This window comes from Rutilus rutilus, assembly GCF_951802725.1.
Source record: "Rutilus rutilus genome assembly, chromosome: 9".
NCBI classification, from domain to species: domain Eukaryota; kingdom Metazoa; phylum Chordata; class Actinopteri; order Cypriniformes; family Leuciscidae; genus Rutilus; species Rutilus rutilus.
The window spans coordinates 15,316,333-15,337,708 of NC_140223.1; the positions used below are offsets into that span (position 1 = coordinate 15,316,333).

General features: G+C 37.1%; 2 protein-coding genes across 3 annotated transcripts in view; both read right to left on the reverse strand.

Moving 5' to 3' along the window:
- The window catches only part of tyw1 (tRNA-yW synthesizing protein 1 homolog), a 60,731-nt gene extending 44,198 nt beyond the window's left edge, over positions 1 to 16,533 (reverse strand). Inside the window, exons 1-9 of one of the 2 annotated variants that reach the window (XM_084419941.1) lie at positions 16,501 to 16,533; positions 16,340 to 16,410; positions 15,831 to 15,961; positions 15,584 to 15,718; positions 15,379 to 15,480; positions 14,287 to 14,481; positions 13,924 to 14,202; positions 12,918 to 13,037; positions 4,140 to 4,272 (exon numbers count right to left, since the gene is read on the reverse strand). In XM_084419941.1, the coding sequence (XP_084276067.1) occupies positions 4,140 to 4,272; positions 12,918 to 13,037; positions 13,924 to 14,202; positions 14,287 to 14,481; positions 15,379 to 15,480; positions 15,584 to 15,718; positions 15,831 to 15,961; positions 16,340 to 16,400 (1,156 nt within the window). In that variant the 5' untranslated portion in view covers positions 16,401 to 16,410; positions 16,501 to 16,533. Of the gene's footprint in view, positions 1 to 4,139; positions 4,273 to 12,917; positions 13,038 to 13,923; positions 14,203 to 14,286; positions 14,482 to 15,378; positions 15,481 to 15,583; positions 15,719 to 15,830; positions 15,962 to 16,339 lie in introns of both variants that reach the window. The other variant, XM_084419942.1, reaches the window with a different exon arrangement.
- Positions 16,534 to 16,951: 418 nt separating this feature from the next.
- On the reverse strand, positions 16,952 to 20,743 carry tmem120ab (transmembrane protein 120Ab). Its single transcript, XM_084418137.1, has 12 exons — positions 20,410 to 20,743; positions 20,185 to 20,303; positions 19,966 to 20,082; positions 19,819 to 19,878; positions 19,129 to 19,224; positions 18,962 to 19,051; positions 18,755 to 18,820; positions 17,930 to 17,991; positions 17,729 to 17,821; positions 17,588 to 17,652; positions 17,345 to 17,413; positions 16,952 to 17,195 (listed from the first exon to the last, which is right to left on the reverse strand). Exons 1-12 carry the CDS (start codon positions 20,476 to 20,478, stop codon positions 17,085 to 17,087), a joined length of 1,017 nt encoding a protein of 338 aa, XP_084274263.1. The 5' UTR covers positions 20,479 to 20,743; the 3' UTR covers positions 16,952 to 17,084.
- Between the last annotated feature and the right edge of the window lie 633 nt (positions 20,744 to 21,376).

Below are 21,376 nucleotides of genomic sequence, written 5' to 3' on the forward strand. Positions count from 1 at the left end.
ATTTGAGGATAAATTAGTGACTAATTGTGACAATATATCCATGAAGAGGAGTTCTGTCCATATTAAATAGGTTTCATCTATCAAGGTTAACCAGACATAAACAAGGGCTCAGTTCATGCAGAGTCTGCCAGTCACTAGATATGCAACATTTATTCATAATTTAGGAAGCTGACAGGAGCAAAAACGTCCATCACACTGATGACGAACAGCACCAAAACAGAACTTCACAAGATCAATGACGCACTGCTATGGTATGATCTTAGTGTCATTACCTCAGGTTTTCATTTCAAGCTGTTATTTATGGCGTGAGGTGAATGAGGAGGAATTTCAAGGCTTTGACTTCCACCAGCCTCAATCACTCTGACCAAACACATTTGCCCTCTTTTTCTGCTCTGGCTGCTGTATTTCTTCTGCTGTTAAAGGAAATGACTTAAACAATCTCAGAGTTCTTTAGCCCTCTCCCTCATTCATCTTTAAATCATCGCTAATAATGCCGGAGGGAATCATTTCAGTTTATCATTAAAAGAGCAAAAATAACAGCGAGCGAGAGGAGGTTACCAGTCAGCCCCTCAGGAAATGAGTGTTATATAATCTCACATCGGAACGTTCTCTAGACTGCAGGCAAGATCAGCTAAATTACACACATTAGTTTGTGTGTTCACAGTTCCAAACTCAACTTGTGTTACACTCAAAAACAAACCACCATGAGGTCACTTCATTTAGGGTGACTCGAACGATGAAATGTCTAGGTTATATTTTCTTCCAAAATAAAATGCAAAAAAAAATAAAAAAAAATAAACACCACAATTTTAATAGTCTTAGGCTGTAATATGTAAATAAACACCTACTATGGGATTTAAAAAATATATAAATATTATACAAAAAACCCTTCTCTCTTCATGTCTGTTTTAATCAGTCTGTCAGAGTTTATTTTGTGTGAATAACAAACAGACTGTGCATTTATTTTCTTATATTACGATAAGCCATTAACAATTTTCATGTTATGGCAGACAACAGATGAATGGCATATTATATACACTCACCTAAAGGATTATTAGGAACACCATACTAATACTGTGTTTGACCCCCTTTCGCCTTCAGAACTGCCTTAATTCTACGTGGCATTGATTCAACAAGGTGCTGAAAGCATTCTTTAGAAATGTTGGCCCATATTGATAGGATAGCATCTTGCAGTTGATGGAGATTTGTGGGATGCACATCCAGGGCACGAAGCTCCCGTTCCACCACATCCCAAAGATGCTCTATTGGGTTGAGATCTGGTGACTGTGGGGGCCATTTTAGTACAGTGAACTCATTGTCATGTTCAAGAAACCAATTTGAAATGATTCGAGCTTTGTGACATGGTGCATTACCCTGCTGTAAGTAGCCATCAGAGGATGGGTACATGGTGGTCATAAAGGGATGGACATGGTCAGAAACAATGCTCAGGTAGGCCGTGGCATTTAAACGATGCCCAATTGGCACTAAGGGGCCTAAAGTGTGCCAAGAAAACATCCCCCACACCATTACACCACCACCACCAGCCTGCACAGTGGTGACAAGGCATGATGGATCCATGTTCTCATTCTGTTTACGCCAAATTCTGACTCTACCATCTGAATGTCTCAACAGAAATCGAGACTCATCAGACCAGGCAACATTTTTCCAGTCTTCAACTGTCCAATTTTGGTGAGCTCGTGCAAATTGTAGCCTCTTTTCCCTATTTGTAGTGGAGATGAGTGGTACCCGGTAGGGTCTTCTGCTGTTGTAGCCCATCCGCCTCAAGGTTGTGCATGTTGTGGCTTCACAAATGCTTTGCTGCATACCTCGGTTGTAATGAGTGGTTATTTCAGTCAAAGTTGCTCTTCTATCAGCTTGAATCAGTCGGCCCATTCTCCTCTGACCTCTAGCATCAACAAGGCATTTTCGCCCACAGGACTGCCGCATACTGGATGTTTTTCCCTTTTCACACCATTCTTTGTAAACCCTAGAAATGGTTGTGCGTGAAAATCCCAGTAACTGAGCAGATTGTGAAATACTCAGACCGGCCCGTCTGGCACCAACAACCATGCCACGCTCAAAATTGCTTAAATCACCTTTCTTTCCCATTCTGACATTCAGTTTGGAGTTCAGGAGATTGTCTTGACCAGGACCACACCCCTAAATGCATTGAAGCAACTGCCATGTAATTGGTTGATTAGATAATTGCATTAATGAGAAATTGAACAGGTGTTCCTAATAATCCTTTAGGTGAGTGTATATATACATTATATATATATATATATCCAGTGTAATTGAAATGGTACCAATGGCATCCCTAATTGAAATTATGTAGTTATGCGAGAGAAATTAAACTTGCAAAAATGTTACTGCAGAATGCTGAGATTGAACAATTAAAATGAAGTATTCCAGACAGCTGTGCACTAAAACAACTTATTTGTTCCGTATACATTTTGGGTAAGAAATGACCTGGACACATTCTTGACAGGTTGGGTGAAATTCCCCTTTCAACACACTGCGTTACCAATGAAACAGGATAATATTTGCTCAGTGCGCGTCTTATACTGTGAAGATCTCTTGGTCTCGATTGAATGCGAGTTTGCAATATCAAGCATGTTAAACTAACAACATGCTCAGAAGTGTTGCACATTGCCACAAGCACAGTGGACACTGATTGGTAGATACACACACAACCTTGGTGGAAATGCGAGCGCAGGCCAGCCTCTGGTGTGCAGTGTGTGTATGCGGCTGGAGGCAGGTTGGTCTAATACAAGGTGTGGAGCTAAAAACTCAAGGGAACTCCAGCAGCAGGAGGGAGTAATTGGGCTTTGCTGCATCATTAAGCTCCGTTAGGCACAGTCACACCATCAGAGGCTCCATCAGAAACCAGACGACGGGGGTGAAATATGTAGTGCACAACAGGAGAAAACTTTTTAGCTCCACAGCCAGTTTATTAATAACAAACATGAGAGTGCTTATGGAAAGCAAAAACTGTCAAAAGTGTGAGAAACAAACATAAATTGAACTAGGTTTACAATAACGGGGTGACACTCTGTCAGTGCCAAGGACCTAATTATTACCATCAGGGCCCTGGCATTTTTTTAATGTTTTATTTTTTGATAGATGACACAACCATCTCAGATGTGCTCAATTAAAGCAGCTAGGAAAGCAGGAAACAACTGTCCATCATCAGGGAAATGGGACACAACAGTAAACAGTGAGGAGCTTGTGTAGCTTGTTTGCTTAAACTGATATAAAGAAGATACAGCGGTCGAACTTGCAGAGCTAGTATAATTTTAATAGCGAGAGGTTTCATTAGTGGTGGACCACTATTACTCATATTTTAAGTTATAGATCTGAACAAACCCTAACCACAAGTCTTGTGCTATAGACATGACATTTTGTGCTATAGACATGACATCAAAACAGCCATTACTCCAGTCTTCAGTGTCTCGTTTTGAAATCATTCTAATATTTTGATTTGCTGCTCAAGAAACATTTCTTATGTTTAATATCTGTGTGGAAACCGTCATACTTTCTTTGATGAATAGAAGGTTCAAAAGAACGGCATTTATTTTAAAGAGAAATCTTTTGTAACATTATAAATGTCTTTACTGTCACGTTTGATAAATTGTGTTGCGTCCTTTTATTAATTTCTTAATAAAAAATTGATGATCCCAAACTTTAGTGCAACGTGATAAAATGTCCCAAAAATAATTTTTTTTTTTTTACATCAGGTGGAAGTGAAATTTGATAAAAAAAAAAAAAAAGTAATAGAGGGTTTTGCAAGCTAAAAGCTACGAACACAAACAACGAACAAAACAACAGGAAAAGAAAATAACGGCACATCTACCACACACAATAACCTAAAATTATAGTGGTGAGTACTGCATGTAAATATTGCATGAAAACCAACCACATTATTTCTGTAAAAAATAAACTAAAATAAAACTTTTAAATATAACATGAACAGTGAATGTACAAGCTATAAAGACATTCAGATTTTCAATAGAGAAGCAGAACGATGAAAAGAAGTGTGTGCTTGCGCAGATCTCCACTCTACAACAACTTTCATTTCTGTCACAGACATCTTTCCATGCGTGAGTGAATACCACATGTGGGTTAAGGTCATGCTGTACCTTGTTTAGTCAGAGCATCTCTCAAGGCAGGAGTGATCATCTCTCTCCGCTCCTCCTCTGACTCGCTCTTCCTCACTCCATTCTGCTTTGACAGCTTCACCCCCTGGGATTCCTCTTCGTCTCCCTCCATCCTCTGCAGCACATATAATCACAAAGAAAAAAAAGACACAAAACCAGTCACATATTGAAAAAAAAAAAAACGCTCATTCATAGTTACACAACCAATGGCGGTGCGTCAGTGGAACAAAATAAGTCTGAACCTTCTCAAAATATGATTCAATATGTACATAACTAAAGAGATCAAATTAACTCTTTGTTTTATTCAATTTGCTTACTAATGTGCATAACTCAGAGATATGATTTTTCAGTCTGGCAGGCCAGGTGAGTTTTAATCACTGTACCAATACCTTGAGGTCGATCATTCAGCCAACAACACTGAAAATACCTCTGACCAAAACATTTCAGTGGGGAAAATAAAAACTTACAACACAGCCTTTGAAACAGACTGTACTTTGAAGCAGATGAGAAAGTGGCTGTGAGGGATCTAAGTAAATATTATGCTTAACCTTCCTACATATCTTTCCTCTATTACGCCTGTTTCACACTAGACGCACAGGCAGAGCGTAAGCAGCGCAGAAGCTGTGCGTATGCTGAGCAGGAGCAGCAGGAGCCCATTTTATTTTCACGCTGGCTGCGTTTGTCATGTGCAGCTGAACCGCGGCTTGTGCACTGCAAATACAGATGAGTATCGCCCATTGTGCCACCTTTTTCAGGTGTTCTCCTTTGACCACTGTCTGTGCAGCGTACTCTGCTGCGATGCGACCATGTTCCCCCTTTTTTTCGTGTTAACTATTTTGTCCAAAAGCAATGCACTGTGGCTTTAATTCAGTGCGAGCAACGCAGCAAATACAGACTCTGCGGCAAAAGCCCGGCTTATAGTTCCTGCTGCTTTTCCCTAAATATTACTATTCCATATTTCTTCCCAAGTATATATATTATGTCGGTATTTGCTATTTTTTCCACACTAAAAGGTCAGAGACAGTCTGGTTTTCAGTTTCAGACACTGTGAGTCAAAGGTGCAGCACTGTATGTGGCAGATGAAGGGAATAATCATTCTAAGCTGAACTCCATAGGACAGCAAGTACATTCAAAGGATCTGTATGAAATGTGCAGTACGTAAAACACTGTCAAAACAATTAATAAAAAAACACACCAATTTATCATTGTAAGGCACAGTTTGTGCTCTTACCATGACCTAGATTTATATATATATATATTTTTTTTTTAAGACACCTTTCTAACCTTTATAATACAATATAATATAATCTATCCTTTTCAGCCTGTTCTAAACGATGTTCTTTCAAACTGCAATGTTCATGTAAACAAATAGGCACTTAAACCCTACAGACGCTTCCTTCTGATATTAATTTTCCTACCAGTGGCACGCCTCCCCGCCATCGTCTCTGCCTTCCTTGATATGTGCTCTTGGACAAAACTTTGAGGTCCCTCAACATCTGGTCTGAGACTGGTGCTAAACCTGCAGTGTTTCAGTGTTTGTGTGACTTTGTTCCAGAGTACACAATGTCCCTTGAGCAAAATCCAACAGTAAGAGCGGGTGGAAGGCACCAGGTGGGGTTGGGTTGAGAAGCGGACATTATGCCCTTTCACAGCGAGATCTGTCGTGGAACTGGCACGCACAACGTAGAGTTGACTAGGCTGCGACCGCCGGCTCTCTGCACCCCTCCTCTTTCAGACTGGCAGAACTGAAGCAGCTCTCTTTAGCTGGAAACGCTCCATTTCCCACAAACCACCCATGCAAGTGACAGCGGCGATGCAGGCAGTGGACCTGCAGAGTTCAGGCTGAGCAGCTGACACATTAAGACTGACAGCCAGCCGAAATGACAACAAGCCGATCCGGCTGCCGCCCGTCCCACACGGGCTGATGTGGCCGCGGGACAATACCCATTCATGAGCGGTTATCTCAATTTCCACCTTGCTAATACTACACAGTGAAAACACTGCCTCAATCCACACATGCACTAAGCCTATGCATGACATTGAAATGTGTGCTTTAATATAGATGTACATATTAATCTGCAAATACTCAGTGGACTACCAGAATAATGTCTCACATGAGCTTTAAAGGAACAGTTCAACTAAAAACCCTCATGTCATTCCAAACGTGAATGTTATGAAAAAGAGGATTTTTGGAGAACTGTCACAACTTTTACAATTGCATGAAAAGACTTGTTCGACGAGTCTTCAAATAAAATGATCAAATAATTTTGCTTCACAGAATAAAGAAATATATACAGGTTTTTAGCGAAATAAGGATGATTCAATTTTCATTTTTGGATGAACTATTCCTTTAACACGAAAAGTAAGAGGCTCTTAGGCAGTGGCTATTGATTTTAGGAGTGGGAGTGAGTCTATACTCCGGTTATTACCAAATTGGATAATGGAAAGGAGTCAACAGCCACTTATTTGGTTTCTTAAGGATAGGGACAATCTCAATTGTAGAAGCATTTAACTAGAAATAAGGGCCGTGCAGAATATATCACCTATTCTTTTGGCCCACTTTCCTAGGAGAGAAACTTAACTTAAAAAATAAATAATAATAAAAATAAATAAATAGCCATGTATGTAATAAAATAGATAATAAAAAAATGTGTGTGTGTATATATATAACTGAATGAACAGCAATGTATGTTTTAAAGGAATTGATCATTTGCATTAAATTGATCAAACATGACAGTACAGACATTTATAATGTTACAACAGATATCCATTTCAAATAAACACTGTTCTAATGTAAAATGTTTCTTTAGCAACAAATCAGAATATTAAAATGATTTCTGAAGTATCATGTGACGATGATGACTGGAGTAATGATTCTGAAAACTCAAGAGTTGCCACCACAGGAATTACATTTTAAAATATATTACAAAAGAAAACAGTTATTTTAAATTGTAATACTTTTTTACAACATTACCAATTTTACTTTTAATTAAAAAAAAAAAAAAATGCAGCCCTGGTAAACGGAAGAGACACTAAAAAAATATATATATATATATATATATATATATATGCCACAGAGTTATACACAAGCCTATGAATGGATTACATGTCATCTATGCACCTCAAACTGGGATGCCCAATTAATTAAAAATAAACTCATAAATAGAAATTATTTTCTTTTTATATGAAAAAATATCACAACTAAAGCAGTGCAGATCATACAGGAATGCAAGGTCAGGAGTCTGCATTAGTAAAGCTAAGATACAATATGTCTCTGATGCCATCTGGAGCCAAAGCGGAGTAATTCTTCACCCGCAAGACCCATATCTACACAATCTAGACACTCTGTATTTCAAAACAGTTGTCATTATTCCAGTGTCATTAATACATAATTCTTCACCACTAAGAATGTGAATTATGCATTCATCTAATTATGTTTTGCATATTATCTAATATGAAATAATATGCTGAGAAAATGTACATTAATGTAAGAACCCTTTCAAAATGTATTCACTGCTCTTAAATGACAAAAATGATAAACTACAGCAAATTCAAACAGAGAGCAGAGCAGATGACCAACTGACAGATACATCATGTCACCAGAGTATTAAAGTAATATTGTGTTTCTCCTCCGGGTTAAAGGCACAACTGCTCTGGGAGAGCGTGAAGATGAAAAACTCAGAGCTAAAAAGAAACAGTTTAGCTAGATCAACATAAGAGTTCCAGTGGCATTTGCTGAACATAAGGGTTATTAGAGGTTTGTGACTTTTGGTGGAGCATTGAGCAGTGACTCACACAAACAGTAGAAGGTAGACAATACTTCTTTCAATAAACTAGAAACAAAATTGAAGTGTCTTATTGTTCAAATACATCCCATCACAGCTAAATATGCAGAAACAAGTGGCATACTGTGGCGTTATCAAAAATTACATCAAATTAAATCATCCCGACCAGCCTGACACAGCACTGGCTCAACCAATGGTGCGAGTTTGGAGTGAGACTATCTGATTGGCTGACTAATGGCAGATGGGATGAGCATTCAGAAAACCTCTGGATATTCGTGCAAATCTGTTTTGTGACAATGACACAGAAAGGACACACTTCACCTCTCAGACATGAAATTCCTAATGCATCGAACTTCTAACATGAAGGTTTTAGAGTACAGCAATATATTCAGAATTAAACGCATACAGAGAAACATTTTATCCATTATCATTTGACTGGATCTCAGATGATTACCTATATTGCTGGTTATTTTTTTAGCCTGGCCATACAGACTTGGTTAAGAGGGAAAAGTCATTACGATCATTTTGATGAAATAGATTTTTTCTCTTTGAAATAACAATGAATCATTCACATTATAACCAGAAACCTCACCTTCAATCATTTCCACGCAATTTGCTAAAAATGACAATAAACCTAACTGACTTATTCCAATTTTAATTTAATGATGTCTTTAAATTGAACTATTTGGGCTCCCAATTAATTAAAAGTAAAGTTTTAAATCAAATAAACTGCTCTACTTCAAATTATCAAATTAAGTGAAAAAATTGCTGAGTGCCCAAATTAAAATATTACTCTAAGATAAGCACATTTTTGGATTGTTGTAGTTCTGCATTCACATGCATCAAATTTACCTAAGGATCTTTGGCCGCTGCATCAGTCTTGAGCCATAAGCTCAGTGTTTTTAAGGGTGTTTTCACATACACATGCAAATGAACCAAACCCAGCTCAGTTACAGTGAACCAGCATGGGAACTAGCTGCAAGTGAACTCAGTGTTTTTTGTTCACAATGTAATTGGACATAAACGTTCAGTAAGCGATTTCTAAAAACGCTGTTGAAAGTGGATCGGACCGAGCACAACAACACACTTGTAGCCAATCAGCAGTAGAGGGCGTGTCCACTCATGATGGGGGAGGAGAGAGAGCGAGCAAGAGGGAGATTTGAAGAAAGAATGTAGAAAGTGTAGAAAGAGAGATGGCTGAGAGACATTACAAAAGAAAAAAGCTCAGAGGAATTTCACTAGGCAAGAGCTTTAGCACCCGCGTTAATTTTAGAAATGTTTTTAACACTGTAGAGACTGAAGCGGGAAGGCCTGAAAACAGATGCAGAGGTTTCTTTGTTTCTGCTCCATACGCGAGTAATACGTGAGTTTTGAGAATGTGCTGCTGGTGACTGACAAAGAACTTTTGCTTCTGTTGTGTACTGTATGTTCATGTTTTGCTCTTCCTTGTTGTTCGTTCATCATCTTCGCTTTATTTTTTGCAAAGCTTTATTTTGCTTCGCTTCTGTTATGATAAAGAGACATCCACGCTCGCATTGCGTCTTCGTGCATTTTGGGGGGCGGAGGAATTAAGGGAGGGATGTGTTTGTTTGGGTTGATTTCAAATATCAACTGTGTTCAATGATGATTCTCAGAAAACGCTTACTGCACCTTTAAAACGGGACTAAATGGAGCCACAAAAGGACCCTAAGGAAAAGTACGGTTCGTTTGTGGGTTCTTTTAGGGGGTCTGAGATAATTTGGAGTGTTTGCATATTCATATTATATCGGCCTGAGACCGCTTGAAGAACTAGTTGTGAAAACGCCCAGGGATAATACATCAAAAGTTCAAAGTACTTCAACTTTGTAAAATGTGTCTCAAAATCCCAGTATTCCTCTGTAGTCTCGATGTTTCTGAAACAAATGCTTTCATTTTTGATAACTAATTGTACTACAATAATTAAAAACTGACAGCTAAGTAAATAAATCAATAATGCCAATAAATTCCTCAGTATTTTTCATATCCCTATTTGCTCTCTCCTGTAATTGTCTGCCAGCATAGACAAATTCATAGCTTCTGGGATTTCATTTGATCTATGTATCGGGAACATCACAATCGACTGATTGCTTGAGAAGCAAACCACATTTCCAAACACATCTTCTGAATCCGTTTAAACATGCATCCAATCCTGAATGCATCCATAAAGGGATCTTACTGGATTAAAAGGGGGTTGGGATCTTCTCGGCTCTAGCGCTCACAGCCTCTCTGTTGCGAATAGGATGCGAGAGTGTGCATATGCGCGTGTATGGGAAGATTTGTATGCGCTTCGGTCTCATGAATCACTCCTGCGCACAGGCCTGTAGAGTGGGCGTCAGTGATCACAGTTCACAGTTACGCAAGTCCTCCCAGCGCCTGCTGGAGCTGCTGTCTGCTGTAGCAAACCATCTGCCACTCAGTCTCCTTCAATGGAGCCACTGCTGATGACTCTCCAGCACTCTGTCCTTTTAAAGGAAGAGTTCACCTAACTCTGTCATTATTTACTCACCCTCACGTCGGTCCAAAACCGCTCGTAAAAAAAAAAAAAAAATTGTCCAACCCAAGAATAAATTTTAAGCATCTTCAAGCAGCTCTTGCCACACAACGACAGCTCATAGAGATTACGTCATGCTCCAAAATAGTACCTTCATAGCGGTCCATACTAGGGCTGCACGATATTGGAAAAAAATTACATTGCGATATTTTTTTTCCCAACGATATATATCGCGATATTGCGAGCCATCAATCCAGGCTAAAGTCAATAATTACCATTCCATGTTATTAATAATTTCACTAATAAGCAAGCTTCATTACAAGTAAAAAAAAGGCCACTTAATATTTTATTCCAGAAACATATTTCTCTCAGAATTCGGTGAACGTTCTTCACAGGACCTAACGTTCTTCAGGTTCTAGGACCCGAAAAATTATGTTTTCTGTGCTGATTCAGTGACGCGTTCATGTAAACGGCACCTATAACCAGCAAAAGTAATGATTAATAATATGTAAAATATTGCGATGTGACATTTTAATTGTTTATTAATAAACAAGTGTTTTCTGTAAAGATTAAGTTGACAATACTGACTCGCGATCTTCGCAGCAGTGATCGGGAGAAATGCACTTTTCATACAGATTAGGCTATTATTATTATTTTTTTAATGGTTCTGTTTAAAAGTAGAGATTTCTATTTTATTATTATTATTATTATTATTATTATTAGGTGTGTGAGGCGAGTAGGCTACCTTTTATGCTGAGTTGCGGTTCATGGATGATAGCTTATAATCTCCAGTTCAGGCGCTGGCTGCTATTTAATATTTATTTATTAAATCCAGGAAATTGGATAATGAAATACTGATTAAAATTAAGATACAATTAATACGAAACGAAATTCGTTTTAAAGAAAGGCTTTGTGCTTTCTGTTTGAGGTATCTGTGAAAGTTTTAAAGCAGTCTTTTACTGCCGCTTTCATAACGGTCGCGTCCTTAATAACATTGTTTTTTCCTCATAAATGCGAACACGAAAAATAAATGACTTTAAAAAAAAAAACATCCACAACTTTATAACACTCCAGCAAAGTAGCCTACCTCTTTTTGGTCAACATCCTCCTTTTTGTAGACGAAATAGGCTAGTCCCAAATAGCTGACTGAATTTTGACTTTTTTTGCGGCGGATCCTCTTCGTAGCGCATTTTTAGCTATAGGATTGCCAGTGAATGTTGGCTGTGAGCGGTGAGCTGCGGCACAGCGAACCAATCACTGTGCAGGCACGCGGAACGCGTATGTCACCCCAGCAAAAAGCCATACAACAATCTCGTGTTTACTGTGTGCTACTAACGTTACCCTTCACATCGCATGTTCCGGCGATGTGACTATCGCTCATTCGCACATCGCGATGTCGATGTTAAAACAGAATATCGTTCAGCCCTAGTCCATACTAATTGTAGGCTATATTCCAAGTCCTCTGAAGCCAAACGATAGATTTGCGTAAGGAAAAGATAGAAATTTAAAGGGAGAGTTCACCAAAAAATGAAAATTCTGTCATTTACTTACCCTTATGTCGTTCCAAACCCATAAGACACTTGTTCATCTTTGAAACTAAAATGAAGATATTTTAAATGAAACTCTAGAGATTTCTGCCCCTCCATTAAGTCTACTCACCCAAAACTTTGACAATTCAAAAAGTCAAAGAGATAGTAAAGAAATTCATATGAATCAAGTGGTTTAATACAAATCTTCACAAGAGACAAGATCACTTTATATGATGGAGCGACTTTATTCAGATCAAATTTTTTTTAGAAACGTCCATGAAATATGGTAAAAAGAAGCTCAACCATACTTGCTTGAAATGCCAGAAGAGACTTCATTGGTTCTTGTGCGTCAAGCAAGTGCAGTTGAGCTTCTGTTTAGCATTTTTGATGTTCTCTATGTATGTGCATTGATCAATGTTTGTATGGGAATAAAAGTCTAAATTAAAACTGTTTGTCATGTAAAGTGATCATGTACCTTCAGAAAACTTGGATTAAATCGTTTGATTCAAATGGATTTCTTTTTTAATGTTTTTTGGACATTCAGTGGTTTAATTAAAAACATTTTCATTTGTAGTTTCGAAGATAAACGAAAATCTCATGGGTTTGGAACAACATTAGAGTGAGTAATTGACAATTTAAATTTGAGTGAACAAACCTTTTTAAATCATTATGTATTAAGTCATACAACCGCGGAAAGACATTAGCTTGTCAACAATATATCATGTAACGTTATGTTTACCTCATAATAAAAAGTGCTGCGAGCAGATTCTACTTTGTATTCCACAGAACACAAAATAGTGACATATGGGTTTGAGGTATGAGGGCGAGTAAATATAGACTGTATTTTAATTTTTGGGTGAACTATCCCTTTAAACCCCTACTAAACGGCCTCTGATAGAGCACAAACTGTGAGTAGTGGAACTGGTTTTGTTTTTACCTTGGCTTTCTTCATACGATTCATCACATTCCCAAGGTCCTCCATGTCAATGACGGAGCCATGAGACTTCTCTTCCTCAGCGGAGGACTCCGCATCACTGCTGGACTCCATCAGCTCCTCCTGAAAAACAAACAAAATAATAATAATTTAAACTTCTCTCAGAAGCATATTGATAGATTTTATCCATTAGGAATTGGTTGGATCAAAAGTGGGATGTAATATTATTTGTTCAAATTTTAAGTCACTACTACAATACTAGGTGTGTTCCGGGTGTTGGCGTGATGTCAATAGAGCCCTATGTGACTGTGTTTACACCTGGTATTAAGATGTGTTTTAATACCAGGGACTACAATGTTTTGAGCTTGTCCACTTTCGACCACTTCCAGAGGTAGTCTAAAACGCATTCGACCGGATTGCTTTCGTAGTGTAAACGCTCATGTGGTCAAATGTGTTCAATTCGTCTATTCTCCGTCTACTGACTTAATGCGTAAACATTACCCTAACCCTTACTTGTCTTTTAGACTTAAAAAGCATTCAAAAAACATTCATTTACATATTTATTTATGCATATGATTGCATAAAGCTGAATTAAATAACTGATTAATAAAGTGCATTTTAATAGACTTGTAAACCAACAGGGATGCACTCTGTTTATATGCGGACAAATTAGGTAGTAACAGTCAGTTACTTCATTGTTTGACTCTCTAATCAGTGGAAACGCAGGCGTGAAAACCTGAACAATTTCAGTGGGAAAGGGGAAAAATGGGAATTAAAGGAGCTTAACTTTATGAGAACGAAGTTTCCAAAAGGTAAAATATATGAGTGGGACATCTAAAAGAATAAAAATCTCCTCAGAAGTCTGTAATGTCACCCCTGCTGTTCAGATCCCATTTACAAGAGTGCACCACAGACTGCAGAGGAACAATCTGCTCTCTGGGTGTGCAGTGCGAGAGCAGTTACCATGACTACATGTGTTCAAAGACATCAGAGAGGAGGGCTGGCTTGCCTCAGAGTTGTTCTTCTCAGCGAGCGAGCGACTGTCCTCTGCCTCCTCCTTATGTTTCTTCTTATTCTTGCAGCTGCTCTTCTTGCACTTGCCAGAGCAGGCTTTCTTCTCCCCTTTGGCCAGGGCCTGCAGCCGGCTCAGGAACTTCGATTTCCAGGCCTGAAAGTCGGCCTGCACGCTGCCGTGTCGGCTCTTCACCACGTTGCAGTCGCCTTCTCCTCTGGTCATGATCCGTGCGGCACTCAGCATCCACAACCACTTATCTATGTTCTTACTGACCTGAAAACAGAAAATATATTTAGTGCAAGATTCATGCAACACAATCCAATCAAAAACAGATGCTAAAATGCAGGCGTGTCTCACAGTGTTGTAATGGCCCACATAAACTGAGTTCCCCAGCCCAAAGACGGCATATCTCATTCCCTTCAGGTATGTTTTCCCATATCGGAAGTCAGTGGACGCTTCCTCAAGCCATTTGCAGAACCATTCGGCGCTCTCTGTGGGCTGTCCGTCAGTGTATGTGGCCACCAGGAACACACAGATCATCTTGCTTGTACACTAGAGAAGAATGATATGGAAGCATGAAGACATTTCTGAGATGGACAAGAGTGATTACCAAATACTAAATGGGTGGACTTTTTGATGGCACTTCAATTCGAATTATGAACATTTTAAAGTTTTTCTCCCATGGCATTACGGTAGACTACATACAATTGTTATAAAAAAAATTGCGTAATGGTATTACAGTAAGCTTAGTTTAATTTATCCAAAATACTTAAAAAATATGTAAAATATGATCTGGACTTTTCTTTTTCCATTTTGGGATTTACCTAATGTTACGCAAACATCATGAATAAACCATGATCTATCACTTATAATGCTATATAACTGCTGGAAGGAAAACAATTGGGGTCTTTTTGACTATGAGCTATCCTGTGATGGATGGATTCAGCTCACCTATGCACTGATTCAGAGTGTGAGAACGAACAAATATAAATTCAATCAAAAAAACTTTTTAGAATCAGTTGTGATTTTTCCTTTATCTGCCAGTACAGAAGTCATTTAAGAACACTTAAATTAAATTATGATATTTTGCTCTTTACACTCTTGAGATTTAATTATTTAAGTTCTAGTGAGATAAAACGCTGGTCAATCCTTTTACATTCCGCTCAGGGAGAAGTATTGCGATTAACTGCCAGCCTTAATATCAATATTTCCTTTAAATGTTAGTGTTGTAAGTGGTAATTAAAAGATATGAAGCTCCCAGTAATTCCTATTATATTCTTCATTCCTAAAGAGATATTCTTATCATAAAGTCGTGGCAAATCCTCAAGTTTAAATAATCCTTTTCCACTACCTCAAAGTTGAAAATGATCCGCCTGTCTGAAATGCAGTATGGGACCCGTCCAGCACATTTTGGGCAGTGAAATAACACTGAAAACAAGCTATGCTCACCTCCTCAGCCAGTCTGTCATCTGGGTCATACTCTTTCATATCTATAACCTCACACTGGATCCCCTGAGTGCTGACGTCTTCAGCAAGCTCTTTTGCAAACCCCTAAGCAAAGTTAAGAATAGTAAACCACACATTGGCATGTAATTCTTTGAAATCTGCCATTTCACGAAAATAAGAATAAAAATTGTATTTATACTTTAAATACCTTTGCTGTTCCGGTTTGTGATCCATAGAAGACTTTGACCCCAGAAACATGAATGATCTTTTCTTTTACAGGTGAAAGTTCATGTTTTTTTGCAGACTTATTTGGCCATGGATTTACAGGGTTGACCGTTTTTGTCTATAAAAGAAAAAGACAGTGTTATGTTGTGCGTTCATTAAAAACTACAAGGCAAAACCTAACAAAGACTTTAAGTAGCAGAGAATCTTTAAGCGTAAACACACTTAATTACCTTTTTGAAAAGCATGTTGACAATACACCAGACTCCTATGAGAACAGCAGCAGTAGTGTACACATAAAACCTGTTCTGCCACACAGACAGCAGGTAACTCTCAGTGAAATCCCAAACATCATTGAAAGCACCTGTGAATGCAAGAAAATACAATTTGCGCAAAACTAATAGCACTTGACCTATCGGGAATGATGTAAGCACACAATAAGCAACATTAGTTGTTGATGTGAATGAGATGGACAATCGTTATGGAACGGCTGTGTCTCAAAACCTAGTGCGCCGCCTACCTAAACAGCATTGTTTACCATTATAGCCGCGTTAAAAAACGCCGAGACTGGTAAGGAAGGTAGGGAGCTCACTAGGTTTTGACACACAGTCTAACCGTGCAAAAATAAGTGCATGTGCATACTAGAACATGGCTACACTGTTATATATGATTAGCAGTTTAATTTAACTCATATTATGTGGGTTATGATTAGCCATGCGTTTCAAAATAAACCTAACGTTACCTTGCAAATCAGCGCCGACTGTAGAATACACCAAACTCGAAAACACCGCTAAAAACAACATTTTCTGTTGTCTATCGAACAAGACAGTACTGTTTATGAATATATAACATCAGCCAGCCAAATATCTAACTTAATTTGTCGCATATAAATATCTGGCTCACTTTACAGCTGCACGCCGAAGGACGCCGCCATATTGTTATGACAAGAATGCTGGGAAAATGAGGTCATCTCAGGTCACTTAACTCCGCAAGTGAGCGTTCACTGTTTGAATTTTTTAATCATAATAATACGTATATAATTTATCTGAATCATGTAATAAAAAAAAAAATCATCATTATTATTACTACTACTACTCCTACAACAATTGCTGTTGTTGTTGTTGTTGTTGTGATCATCCACGTGAGTCTTCATTGGTTGAATCAATTATAATAATATGCATTTAATTTGTTTATATCATATAAATAAATAAATGAATAAATAAAGCACCATTGTTATTGTTGTTGTTGTTGTTGTAATTAACATCATTATTATTGAAATAATTAAATTTGTTGATCTTAATTAATTAACTTATAGTTCACATAAAACAAATAACACTTTTCATTCTTATAGTTTATTCAATCTTGGAAATTTCACTTAAATAAACAAACAACTTTATTATAGATTCTTGCTTATTTTGCAAAAATAACTGAGGGAGATCTCGTCTGTTGTCTTCATTGATATGTTTACACGAAAGCTTGGAAAAAAATCACAGACTCTTGGTATTTTGCTGGGTTTTGCGTTTGTGACGAACAACTGCAAGTGTAGTGAAAAAATTTCCCGCAAACAGAACCAGAAAGCAGAATCCACACATGGAAGCCTACAGTGAAAAGAGACGAAGATATTAGATATAAGATGATTGCAACTTCAAAATCACACTTTCAACAGATTTATTCATAAGTATAGTGAATTTGACATATTTTATCAGTGTCATGATGTTGTGGAAAGATCTCTAAAAATAACACTGACCTGCCATTCTTTACATTCAGGGAGCTGAACCATTCTGAACAGGGAAATACTGTTCCAAAGCTGCCAGAACTGCATGAGACATAGACAACCTTCAGTGTTCACCAAGATATACACCAAAAATGATTATACTGTTCATATGGCATTTCATATGCGGTTCCATTTTCAAAGCTTTATTCTTTAAAATCGGACTAAGTATGCTTTGAATACATTTCTATTCTGAAATATGAAAAAATAAATACTTACATGACCCAGGAAGAGAAAGGGAAGAAGAAATGTCAGTCCCCGCCACATCCACGACTGAAATCCCTCTGTTTAAACAAAAAGAATGTTATAGCTTTAAAGTGACATAAAGCTTTTCACTTTCTTCAAGTCAGAAATCCTTACCAACAGTCAAATCCAAGTTGTGTCTTTCCCCTAGTGCTTTTAGCCTGTAGAGACACCCACTTTGATAGTAGTACTGAAGACACTGCACAAAGCCTAAAAGAGAAAGTGATACGTTTGCCTTCAGAATCTCTCAGTGTGTTGGTTTTTTCTTGCAACAGATGTTTTACAGGGTGGTGTTTGCATGTAGGGCTTGTAACTTACTTTGATACAAACAATAGGCCAGAAATTGGTTCCTGAAAGACTGGTATGTTTCACCATCTGGCCTACATATACAACAGAATTGTTGTTTGAGGGCAAATCAATACCAGCAATTTACTGATTCATAAATCATCATTCATTTGATGCTGATGCATTTAATATCAACATACATTGTTTGCCTATTCCTGAATTCCTTGTGAAAGATAGTAGTATTAATATTTTAAATGAGCTTTTTAGTTTTCATTTTATTTTTAGTTCATGGTTCAGTAATTTGTGCTTTATTTTTTTTACCATTTCAACTTAATATTATTATTTCCAGTTAGTTGCTATATGGCAAAATTCTTAAATGATAATGTTGTTTTCAATGTTGTTTTAACACTTTGCTTAAAGCCTATATGATGCATTATAAAAGCATTTAATGCACCTTTTAATGCATTGTATGGTCTCATGAGTTGTAACCTCAGTCATAATACATTACAATACTTATATTACGTCTTTAAAATGTATTATGCATTAAAACATGACAAACAACCAATTTCAGACATAACAAGGAAACTTTGGTCACAATTATTTATGAAAATATATCATTTGTGCTAGCAAACCAATTAATCACAATGAATTGCATTGAACATAAAAGTGTGTGTGTTTGTTGATCTGGATGTGTGTGTGTGTACACACATATATATAACAAACTTTTATGTTATAGTGATTAATCACGATTAATTTGACAACACTAGATATAATTCATTATAACTTACATTATGAATAAATTATAATGCATTATACATAAAGGCTTTGGTCTGAAATGAATAGTCTGAAATGACTCACCAGGTTAGCATGACCCCAGACAGAAAGGTGGAAATGTAGTGGTGGAAAACCCACCAGCCTTTAATCCTATATAAATCAAAGCATATAGTAGGTCCTTGAGAGAGCTTATTAAATCCATCATCGATCAAACGTTTCTCGTGTGACAGCAGCAATGTCACATCTTCAAACCTGAAAAGTCTCTTAAAGTTTCATCAGACAGTTTCTGACCTGGATCCATTGCTGATGAGGACGCTTTCACGGATTGTCAGGGTGCAATAGTACCAAACCAACAGGAAGTTCAGAAGGGCATCGAAAACTCTACAGACACAAAAGCAAGCATGAAATGTGAAGTGAGGGAAGGCTTGTCAGACAGACACGTGCGAACTCAGTCTTACCTGTAGCTGATGAAGAAGCGACATATGAAGGTCAGCAGGAACAGAATCACGGTCACATACAGCTTGAACCTTTCATACTCATCTTTGTATTCAGCTCTACATTAAAAAGTGGACAGGCATATGATAAAATAAGTATAAAATATAAGCTAAAAGATGATAAACTGAGAAGCAAAATTGTGTACATTTTAGTTGTACTATAAAAAAAATATTTTCATAATTTGTTATCACAAAAATGTTTTCTTTTTTCAAATCAACTTAGATGATTTATGTGGTTCATATATATATATATATATATTATTTTGAGTTTCTGTTGATTAAACCAATCTCCTTAATTGCATTAACCAAAATTTAAGGCAATAAGTAAGTTCAATATTTTTTTATACAGTGCATCTTCTAATGTCATTGTATTCAAATCTAAATATTAAATAGAAATGTATATTAATTATTCAAATAACTATACATAAGTTGTTTTTTAAACTTGTATTTTAATTGGTAACACAAAAATGATTTGTCAATGGTGCAAGCTTAATTCTAGATATATACTCTCAAAACAAGCCTCAAAATATGATGAAAAATAAATATATCTTGTTTGAAATATTTAAATTTTTTGTCGTGTGGATAAAGTTACCATGAAGTTACAGATCTACTGCTATTGATATATATATTCAGTAGATCTTTTTCGGTGCTTACTTTGCCTCTTTGCTTGGAAGGTTGACATTCACACTCCCAAGGACAAGACTGAGATAAAGCCTTGAAAAGACAAGCAAAAAATAACATTCAACTTGTAACTACAAAGCTAACCTTCCGAAACAGACTCATTAAGTAATCTTCCAGTACCCGTTTTTCTTTGGAAGAAATGCTTCCATTTGAAAGATTAGGCTTGGCATATTTTGAATGTGACCTTTGACCTCCTTCACCTCATTCTTCTCCTCCTCAGTCAGTCCTTTATCAAATCTATAATTCACAGTAGGAAATGTTTATTAAATTGCTACAATCATAGTCAGCATAACAGATCATAAAGAAAAAAAAGACAAAAGAAAAACACATTTTATTTACTTAGTCAAAGACTTTAAATTGTCCTTTAAATTCTTTTTCTGTCGAGTTATGGAGGCAGCAAAGCTTTTTTGAAGTTTGGAGACTTCCTCTAACTTCTGCAGGTAAAGCCGATGGGTCTCCTGGACACAGAAATGTTTTATTTCAACAGAAAAGTTCAGTTGTTTTGTAAGGTCTTTGGTTCTGAATCTTTTGGGCAAGAACAGATTCAGAAAGATGATATCCTACCTGAAGCTGCTGTAATTCTTTCTCCTGAATCTTCCATTCTTGAAGGGTTGTTGCGAGTGATGCCGACATGTAAAACTTTATCAGTACAACTACTCAGTTAAACTAACCAGATTTCTCTTTCTTGGATAACTAGGTAAATGCAGTGAAACAAAAAACTGTGATGGAAACACAGCAATGTCTTCAGTGTCGTAAAGAGAGCTTCAGTTTAGAAGCATTTCAATAGACAATCTTCGTCGTATCTCTTATTTCTTAGCGATTGCAATATAGGCTTGAACTTTGTAGTGAACTTTGACAGACCAACTTGACTGATCTTTGACACACTTGGTTGCCTGCACTTTATAGGAAGGGCTACATATTCAGGGTTTCAACACTGTGAATTCTGACATATGAAATAATGTGAAATTGTATTTAGCTATTACAGAAACTTCATTGCACATATAAAAGCATTACACTCGAGAATACGAGTCTGGTTATTTATGCTCTAAAGTCTCATGCCTTAGTTGCATAATCCAATAATCCCTCATAAATTCCATTGATGTAAAAGAGCACTTGTAGAACACCTAAAACAATGAGAACTTGAACTTTAATCGAGAGATAACACCTTTTTATACCTTACAGCAGCATTCAGGTCAAAAATAGATAGGCCTAATTTTGTTTCAATATCTTAAACTACTGCCTGGTCATGTATTATAGGAACTTTCAATGAATACAGTACACTTTGGTGTCCCATTATTTATTTGAGTTTTTAAAGCATTATAGACATAAATCCCCCCTTTCTTGTTAGAGTCCTATATGTTAGATAAACTATAGGCTATGTGTGTGTAGATTATGATATAGCTAAGCTATATATATGAAGAAATCCGATGCAAAAGCCTCTAAAAACCACCTCTGTCGTTCATCAAATACTTTCACTTCAGACTCACTAAATCCCAGCCTCAGCGCATTCAGAAATGCCGGTAGGCCTACT

What these genes read in the sequence shown, in the direction of transcription:
- tmem120ab (XM_084418137.1), bottom strand. Translation starts at nt 20,478, where the DNA reads ATGTCGGCATCACTCGCAACAACCCTTCAAGAATGGAAGATTCAGGAG. An exon ending in AATTTAAAGTCTTTGACTAA is followed by an intron (nt 20,083 to 20,184) that starts GTAAATAAAATG and finishes TGTGAATTATAG; the next exon opens with ATTTGATAAAGGACTGACTG. An exon ending in CTGAATGTAAAGAATGGCAG is followed by an intron (nt 17,196 to 17,344) that starts GTCAGTGTTATT and finishes TTTTCACTGTAG; the next exon opens with GCTTCCATGTGTGGATTCTG.